We start from the raw sequence: 9,536 nt of genomic DNA, 5'->3' as shown, positions 1-9,536 counted from the left end.
CTCAGCGGGTGCGGGCCCGGAGCAAGTGCGGGGAGGTTTTGCGGGCCGGGAGTGTGTGAGGGCAGGCTGTGCGGACCGGGACCAGGTGAGGGGAGGCTGTGCGGGCTCGGAGAGCGTGTGAAGGGAGACTGCGGGCCGGGAGTGTGTGAGGGGAGGTGTGCTGGAGTGCTTAGGCTGTGCATGGAGGGTGTGCAGACTGCGGTGATGTTCGAGGAAGGTGTGTGTGGCTAAGGCTGTGAGGGCAGGTGTGTCAGAGATGGGGTGCTCGCAGGGGATAGAGGGGGCAAGGGACGTTAACGCTGCGGGGAAGAGTGCTGGGTTTGGTTCCGAAAGGTGAGTGGAAGGGTGCAAGGAAGACCTAGGATTCCGAGAAGGGGTGGGAATTCCTCCCGGAGGAGGTTGGGGTCTGCAGCTGATGTGTTTGATTGGACGATGCCAGGTGCGTGTTGTGGTCTGTGGGTTTAGGCATGTTTCAGGGTGGGGGTAGCGTGCAGAGGGACTGTTGGGGTGGGACATTGTGTGCAGGGATTCTGGAGAGAGGCTGGACAGAAGGAATGCCTCTTTTTCCTAACCCCCGCAAAAGGTAGGAATGAGCGAGTCTGAAACCCAAGGAGGGCACCCCCTCTGAGGCAGAGGTGCCTTAGGCAGGGTCTACTCTAGGCTGTTGTTTTGCTCATCTGAGTGGCTGTACTCTTTCAGGTTGATGCACCCAAACTCTTGAGAGTCTTAGATTCTACCTCCACACCATATTTTGGAATTCATCTTCCATGAAACCAGAGCAGTACAGCCAGGGCAGTGAAACTTAGTTCCGCACTAAGGACAGTAGAGGAAAATAAATCAATTCTCTTGGGATTTTTCTCAGCTCACCTCTCAGATTCATAGAGTTCTTAATTATGCATCTCAGCCTCTCTTTTTTGCTCCCACTTTTGTTCTCTGCTTCTTCAGGAAGAGTCTTAGCATACTTGGACCCACAGGCCCTGTTCTAGAGAACACACACAGTCTAAATCTGACCTTCCAAGATAACAGTATCAGGGGTTCACTTTTTTTTTTAGTATATTTTTAATTGATTTCAGAGAGGAAGGGAGAGAGAGAAACATCAATGATGTGAGAGAATCATTGATTGGCTGCCTCCTGCACCCTCCCTACTGGGGATTGAGCCCAAAACCCAGGCATATGCCCTCGACCAGAATCGAACCTGGGACCCTTCGGTCTGTAGGCCCATGCTCTATCCACTGAGCCAAACCGGCTAGGGCTGGGGGTTAATTTTTAAGAACTTATGTTCAGGAACAAGGGGGAAGCATATACATACAGTGTTTCTTATCAGGTGTTGGTGTTTCTTGGATTTTTAATTTCAGAAAAGCTAGGTGGGCTTTTTTTGGTTACATTGGTTAGAGAATTTAGGTGGTGGGGGAATGGATTACATGTAAAACAGTAGCCCTTAATCTTTCAGGAGTTTAATTAATGGACGCTTGGGAAAATGTCAGTCATGTTGTAATGCTTCCACACTCCACATAAATAAACAAGATGGTCAAAAATTATATTTGAGCTAAATAAATAAATAAATAAATATACACACATCTATCGCATCGAGCTGGCTGCCGTGGTACCCAGGGGGTATGTCGTCTTGGCAGTGACCAAAGGAGATTTTAAATGTGGTATCCGAGTTGTAGATTCCTTTCATGGAACCCCTTTATTGATGGTGGTTATATGCTGTTGGTCAGATTCAGTGCTGTGAGTATTTGACTCTAACCTGAATTAATATAACTGCTCTATGTGTGGTATGTACATGTGAGCACACTAAATGCTTGGTGTGCTTCTCTGTAGAAACCTGGAGGTTGTGGGAATTGGAGCACATTTCAATAACGTCAGTAATTTGGGGAGATGTTCATGTGCTTCCAGAAACACCAAAGGTCTTCCGTCAGTTGACAGCCAAAATAGATGTGAATTATAAGAAATGTTTCTTTTGGGCAATGAAAAATAGTTTAAAATGTTTAGGGGGACTTGTTCACATGTGAATTAAAATGTCAGTCTTTTAAGACAGCCCGTTTGGTAATAAAGGGCTAGATCTTGAATTTACTGCTGTTTCTATTGCATAGTAGTTCAGTATCTGTAAAGAGGTAACATTTGGCATCTGTGGCAAGTGTCATTTTCCTTTATGCCAATGAACTAAATATTTATTGGTGTCCATTAGTTGCCAGACCTTGTGCTAGGTGCTGTGAGTCCTGCAGAAAATGTTAGGTTGCTACAAATCTTTTACATAGAAGTCAATAGCACCTTAAGAGAAAGTGACAGATTCATAAGTAGCTTTCCATTTGAACACAGTGACTTGATTCTTCCTTAAGGCCAGTGAACTACAGAGTATCTCTAAGGGTAAGGCTCAAGGGCTGGGTTCAGGCCCTCTTTCCTGAAATGGTGTCCTGGACAAGAAGACGTTAGACATCCACAGCTGGTGTGGAGCTGAGACACCATAGGTATTCATTCCATGTTGATGGTGCTCAGAGAAAAGCAACTTGGCAGTTGACGTGGTCCATGAACAGCAGGGTGCCACAGCACACGGGTCTTGACCTTAAGAAGCAGGCTGTTTCTGCTGAGGCTGAAATTACAGCCTACCCAGTCGTTTTCATAAAAAGCCATTAGCTGCAGAAATGTCATTTGGCGCACATAATTGTGACCGCCGTCTGTGGATGCTTTTCATTCTAGCCGTTAGCAGCTGTTGGCAGGTGAAGTGTGTGCAGTGTGAGAATGCAGGTGTTAGGGGAGGATTACATGTAGGCCAGGGCCCAGAGTGGAGTGATGGCCAGAGAGAGCTACCCTTTGTGTTGGTACCAGGTTGTAGGGTTTTATTTTGCTGCTTCTGGCTTTTTCAGTGCTCCAGGCATTTTGGACCTGACATGCTTCTCTCCAGTCCACCTCTAGGCAGACCATTTACATCATGGCAGTCACCCCCTTGGCCAGGTTGGGAGGCATAGCACAAGCTTGTGGTCCCTAAGAGCTCCTGTAGGATGTGGCAGGGAGGACCGAAGAGCATGGCAGAATGCTGATCCAGGGCAATCATCCCTCAAACCTAAGGCAGGCTTGTAGCAGCAGCAACAAAAACCCCTCATGGTGCCCTGACTTCAAAGAGAGTGGGTGGTTTGGTTTTTAGTTTAAAGAGTTAAATCATGTGAGCTGTTATGCTTCCTTTGCTAAAAGTTACAATTGTATTGGATTTCATTTTTTCCATACCTTTTCTGTTCCTCAGAGTACTCAATTGCCATTTGCCATCAGTAGGATACTTTCAGTATAAGCAAGGTTTTAAAGGTGAAGTGCAGCTTTCTGATGGGAGCATTTTTAAGATTGTCCACATTGGTGACTTGAAAAGGCACACGCGTGTGTGAATGTGGGTGGTGTCCTTTGCTCACTCGCTTGAAGATGCTGAAGGTGACCCATAATTAATTGCTCTTTTAGGCATGTATTGAGAGTTAGAGGAACAACTCATTGTATGTTTGCACATGTTGTGAGGCATACTAAGTATGAAGTGATGGGGTGGGCAGAATGCACAGTGGCTCAGGGCCTAGACCAGCCGTGGGCAAACTACGGCCCGTGGGCAAACTACGGCCCGCGGGCCGGATCCGGCCCGTTTGAAATGAATAAAACTAAAAAAAAAAAAAGACAGTACCCTTTTATGTAATGATGTTTACTTTGAATTTATATTAGTTCACACAAACACTCCATCCATGCTTTTGTTCCGGCCCTCCGGTCCAGTTTAAGAACCCATTGTGGCCCTCGAGTCAAAAAATTTGCCCACCCCTGGCCTAGACAATGTCAGGAGCAGACATGACCGCCCACCTAATGGTGTGTGATGTGCCGTTCTTTCTGTATCTGAGTCTCACAGTGACTCGCGGGGCAGGTAGGGTGGTCATCTTTAGCTCACATGTGAGGGATCAGCTTTCACTCAAGTTTGTACAGCTAGGAGGACTAGAAGCACCTTTTTCCCTCCAGCCCTCCTGCCTTCCTGAAGCAGAGAACTGGCCACTCAGCTCTGTAGCCGGCGTGGGCGGTCCCTAGGCTGCTGGTCTCTGTGATGTTTTCACAGACGACACTTGAAGGGTGTGGTGCTCTCTATTTCTTAGCACAGAGACATTCTTGTTGTTGTAAAAGTTTCCAGAAATTGTTTTAATAAGCAAAACCTTATGATGAAAGGTTGCAAATTTAAGTGGAATTTCTGGCTTTGAGTTCGAGCGGGAGGGCATCATTGCAAGTCTTGTCTTGAGAAAACCTCTATGGTCATGTTTCCATGGACCCACCTTTCCTAATCTTTGTCCTCTTAATGGTTTCAACAGGACAGATTGATTCACTTTGGAGCTATAAGTACTGATGTATTAGGGTGCAGCGCTCATTGTTCATTGATGCAGAGTCTCAAAATGAATATTCAAGAGCAGGGTTTCCCCTTGGACCTCGCAAGTTTCACCGAAGATGCCCCCAGACCTCCAGTGCCTGGTGAGGAGGGTGAACTGGTGTCCACAGACCCCAGGCCCGTCAGCCACAGCTTCTGCTCCGGGAAAGGTGTTGGTATTAAAGGCGAAACTTCAACAGCCACTCCGAGGCGCTCAGATCTGGACCTGGGGTATGAGCCTGAGGGCAGTGCTTCACCCACCCCACCGTACTTGAAGTGGGCCGAGTCATTGCACTCCTTACTAGACGATCAAGATGGGATAAACCTGTTTAGGACTTTCCTGAAGCAGGAGGACTGTGCTGACCTGCTGGACTTCTGGTTTGCCTGCACCGGCTTCAGGAAACTGGAGCCCTGCGACTCGAATGAGGAGAAGAGACTGAAGCTGGCCAAAGCTATCTACCGAAAGTACATCCTTGATAACAATGGCATCGTATCCAGGCAAACTAAGCCAGCCACCAAGAGTTTCATAAAGGACTGCATTATGAAGCAGATGATTGATCCTGCCATGTTTGACCAGGCCCAGACTGAAATCCAATCTACCATGGAGGAGAATACTTACCCCTCCTTCCTCAAGTCTGATATTTATTTGGAATACACAAGGACAGGTTCAGAGAGCCCAAAGCTCTGTAGTGACCAGAGCTCTGGGTCAGGGACAGGGAAGGGCATATCTGGATATCTGCCCACTTTGAACGAAGACGAGGAATGGAAATGTGACCAAGATATAGATGAAGATGATGGCAGAGACCCTGCTCCCGCCGGCAGGGTGACACAGAAGCTGCTCCAGGAAACAGCTGCCCCTCGGGCCTCCTCAAGTAGACGGTACAGCGAAGGCAGAGAATTCAGGTGAGTCAAACACGAGCTCACCTCCAAGAGCTGGAGAACTGGCAAGGAAAGGTGTTGGTAAGGAATGGTCTTGTCTTTCAACCCCAAGTGGGTATACTCCTGCTGCCATGGGTGAGTTGTGGTTTTAGTTCTTAGTCATGATATCTTCACATTTGTCATTAGATGTTTTTAATATTTTTATGTTGAGGATACTTTAATTGAGAACAGACTAGCCCTGGCCTGTGTTTTTCAGTGGTTAGAGAGTTGACCCACTCACCAAAGGGTCACAGATTCGATTCCCAGTCAAGGGCATGTGCATACCTGGGTTGCAGGTTCAATTCCCAGCCCTAGTCAGGGTGCATATGGGAGGCAACCAATTGATGTGTCTCTATCACATTGATCTCTCTCTCTCTTTTTCTCTCTCTCTCTCTCTCTCTCTCTCTGTCTCTCTCTCTCTGCTCCCCCCTCCCCCAATTCTTCTAAAAATCAACGGAAAATATATCCTCGGGTGAGGATTAGCAACAACAGCAAAAATAACAGATTAAAATACGATGGGAAAAAAAAAGGACAGACTAAATATATGGCTTTGTAAGTCATTCGGAACATTGGAATTCTTAGTAGTTGTGACATTTACACCTTACCTGTTAGCAATTTGTATCCTCTTGCATAGAAGGTGGATTTACCTGGTAGACATAATCCTTCTGGCTTAATAAAGGGAGATGTGGACATTTAGATGCATCAATACTTAGAGAATTCTGGATCATTGTATTTTATAATGGTCTAAGATTCTTCCTAGGGGTTGGGAAGTGGTGGTGAGGAGGCTGCCAAGCAGCAGGTTGTCTGAGCACTTTGGGAACACTTTTGTGGCTGTGGTTGCATTTCTAGAATTGGACCTTTTCCCCTTGCCAACAAAATGAATTAGTGCTGGTGTGTGTGTGTGTGTGTGTGTGTGTGTGTGTGTGTGTGGTCAGTGCCCAGCAGCCTGGGGGCATTCTTTGCATGTAGGCACATATGCAACTTTGGAGGTATGAAGTGGTGCTATCAAGAAGTTGTTACAACTTAGAAAACCTGTTTCTTCATTTTCTTGGTAATCCCTTTTGTGGTTACTGGAGGTATATTTGGCCATGGTTGGAGCCTGTTGCTGATGTTAGCAAATATTAGCAGGGCTCTTTTGTTTTCCACTCATTTCCCTATAGCTGGCCTAGAGACTACTGCAGGTGAAATTTTGAAAGCTTGGAATTCATGTGACCCTGCTGATTTCATCAAGAGTCTGAAAATACATCCCCAGGTGCTAGGATTCTGTCATAGAGTTTTTAAAAACCTGGATCATTTATTCAGACTTACTGTGGCAGAGAAATTGGCTACTTGCTAATAAACACAGGATCAAACATTTTTGAGGTTTAACCATCCTTCAAGTGACATGATTCAGGATATACTCTTTTTTTTTGTTGTTGCTCCTCACCTGAGGATATTTTTCCATTGATTTTTAGGGAGAGGAGAAGAGAGAGGGAAAGAGAGAGAGAGAAAAATTGATGTGAGAGAAACACATTGATTGGTTGCCTCCTGCATGAGCCCTGACCAAGGCCCAGGCTGGGGAGGAGCCTGCAACCAAGGTATGTGCCCTTGACCAGAATTGAACCCAGGACCCCTTGGTCCACAGGCTGATGCTCTATCCACTGAGCCAAACTGGCTAGGGCAGGATATACTCTTTGAGATAATTTTTGTGTGCCTTTTTGCTCACTCTCTTTAGCTAAACACTATTGATTTAGCAAGGTTTTTATTTTGTATTTATTTCTTTATTTGGAATTTTTATAAAAGTTTATTTGAGCCAAAACTAATGACATATACCAGGGAACAAAGATCTGAAATGCTCCCGATTCAGCAAGCTTTTTAGACTAGAGTATGTAATAAAATTATCCTGTTAAGTAAGGCTAATAACTGACAAAGTTTTAAAAACTTCACCTAAAAGTTTTCATATTTGATTAGAACAGTTTTAAGATGGGATTAAATTTGAGGCCTGAGATTCAGGGGAAAAAATGGAGCTTAATTCTGATTTCTAACAAAATATTTCTAAGGGCTACTCCTCCTCTAACCAGCCCTACTCTGCACACTTTTCAGTTCTTAAACAGTAACTTTGCTTTTTCTTTGGTTCTATTTGTAATAACTAATCCTTGCTATCAAATTATAGGATGTGTTGGCTTTGCCTGTCTGATAGCGTTCAGTTACAAAGACTGTGGCACATTTTGGTTTTAACATGCCTGTCCTGGAGCTGCTGGTGGTAGAGGGAGCCTGGAGTTCAGGAGTCCTGTCTACAATGGAATATTTTCCCATTTGAAGTTGCCTATGGTACTTTTATTGGTGGAGAATCTCTGATGTTGGGTCATCATTCATGAGCACTGACAGGATAGAGTTCAGCATATCTCACTTGTTCTGTGGGATGTGCAGTTAGGATGCACTAAGTTGGAATTCACAGAAAATCCAGTCCACCCTGGCTTAAACAGTGAAGGGGATTGGCTGACTCAGATAAATGAAAAATCTAGAGGCAGGGCCAACTTCAGGTATGGTTTGATCTGTATTCCAGCCATTTTTCTTTTTAGGACTTCATTTTTTTAAGAGTAGTTTTAGGTTACCAGCAAAATTGAGACGAAGGTACAAAAGCTTTCCATATACCCTTGGCCTCACACATGCACAGCTTTTCCCATTGTCAACAACTCCCACCAGAGGTACATTAATTGCAACTAATGTTCTTTTTAGGACTTCATTTTTTTAAGAGTAGTTTTAGCAAAATTGAGACGAAGGTACAAAACTATATGGACACATCATAATCATCCACAGTCCATAGTGTTCATTAGAGTTCACTCTTGGTGGTGTACATTCTATGGATTTGGACAAATGTATAATGACATGTACCTACCATTATGATATCATACAGAGTATATTCACTGCCCTAAAAATCCTCTGTGCTCCACCTATTTTCCTCCCTCTTAACTCCTGGCAACCACTGATCTTTTTTTTTTTTAAATATATCTTAATGATTTTTCACAGAGTGGAAGGGAGAGGGATAGAGAGTTAGAAATATCGATGAGAGAGAAACATCGATCAGCTGCCTCCTGCACACCTCCTACTGGGGATGTGCCCGCAACCAAGGTACATGCCCTTGGCTGGAATCGAACCTGGGCCCCTTCAGTCCGCAGGCCAACGCTCTATCCCCCGAGCCAAACCAGTTAGGGCTTTCTTTATCTTTTTTTAAAAAATATTTTTATTGATTTCAGAGAAAAAGGGGAGGGAAAGAGAGATTGAAGCATCAATGATGAGAGAGAATCATTGATCAGCTGCCTCCTGCAGGCCCCACACTGTGGATCCAGCCCACAACCCAGGCATATGCCTTGACCAGGAAATGAACTGTCACCTCCTGGTTTATAGGTCGATGCTCAACCACTGAGCCACGCCAGCCAGGCTTTCTTTTTTTAATCCTCACCTGAGGACACACTTAGAGTAAAGCGGGGAGAGAGAGAGAGAATCATCGATGTGGGAGATAAAGATCTATCGGTTGGCCTAGCCAGTTTGGCTCAGTGGATAGAGCATTGGCCTGCGGACTGAAGTGTCCCGGGTTTGATTCCGGTCATAGGCACATGCTCAGGTTGTGGGCTTGATCCCCAGTAGGGTGCGTGCAGGAGGCAGCCAATCAATGATTCTCTCTCATCATTGATGTTTTTTTCTCTTTCTCCCTCTTCCTTCCTCTTGAAAGCAATAAAAAATATATTAAAAAAAAAAAAGATCTATTGGGTGCCTTCTGTATGATCAAACCTGAAACCCAGGTATCGAACTGGCAAACTGGCAACCTTTCGATTCATAGTACGATGCTCAACCAGCTGAGCCACTTCAGCTGGGTTCTGCCCGTTTTCTTTTTTAAAATATTTTTTTATTGATTTTTAGAGAGAGATGAAGAGAGAGGGATGGAGAGATAGAAACATCAATGAGAGAGAAGCATCATCGATCGGTTGCCTGCAACCTGGGCATGAACCCTGACTGGGAATCAAACCGGTGACCTCTTGGTTCATGGGTCGATGCTCAACCATTGAGTCACATCAGCTGGGGTTTCTTAATAATTTTTTGCCGCTGCTTTCCTGTGGCCCGCTCTGCTTTCAGGTTAACTACCTTGTGTTGGAGGTGGCTGCCCAATGGGCTCCCTTCTACACTAATAAAAGAGAAACATGGTAATTGGCGTACGATCGCTACCCTTCCCATTGGCTAATCAGGGAGATATGCAAATTAACTG

General features: G+C 45.1%; 1 protein-coding gene across 2 annotated transcripts in view; it reads left to right on the top strand.

The window, feature by feature from the left end:
- Positions 1 to 9,536, top strand: part of AXIN1 (axin 1) — an 84,265-nt gene that overhangs the window by 2,830 nt on the left and 71,899 nt on the right. For both annotated transcript variants that reach the window (XM_014543012.1, XM_014543013.1), the window contains exon 2: positions 4,323 to 5,278. In XM_014543012.1, coding sequence (XP_014398498.1) covers positions 4,323 to 5,278 — 956 coding nt within the window. The remainder of the gene's footprint in view (positions 1 to 4,322; positions 5,279 to 9,536) is intronic.

Source organism: Myotis brandtii, unplaced genomic scaffold, assembly GCF_000412655.1.
Source record: "Myotis brandtii unplaced genomic scaffold, ASM41265v1 scaffold317, whole genome shotgun sequence".
NCBI classification, from domain to species: Eukaryota; Metazoa; Chordata; class Mammalia; order Chiroptera; family Vespertilionidae; genus Myotis; species Myotis brandtii.
Note: the sequence above shows the minus strand (reverse complement) of the source record. Positions and strands in the feature narration are given on the sequence as shown.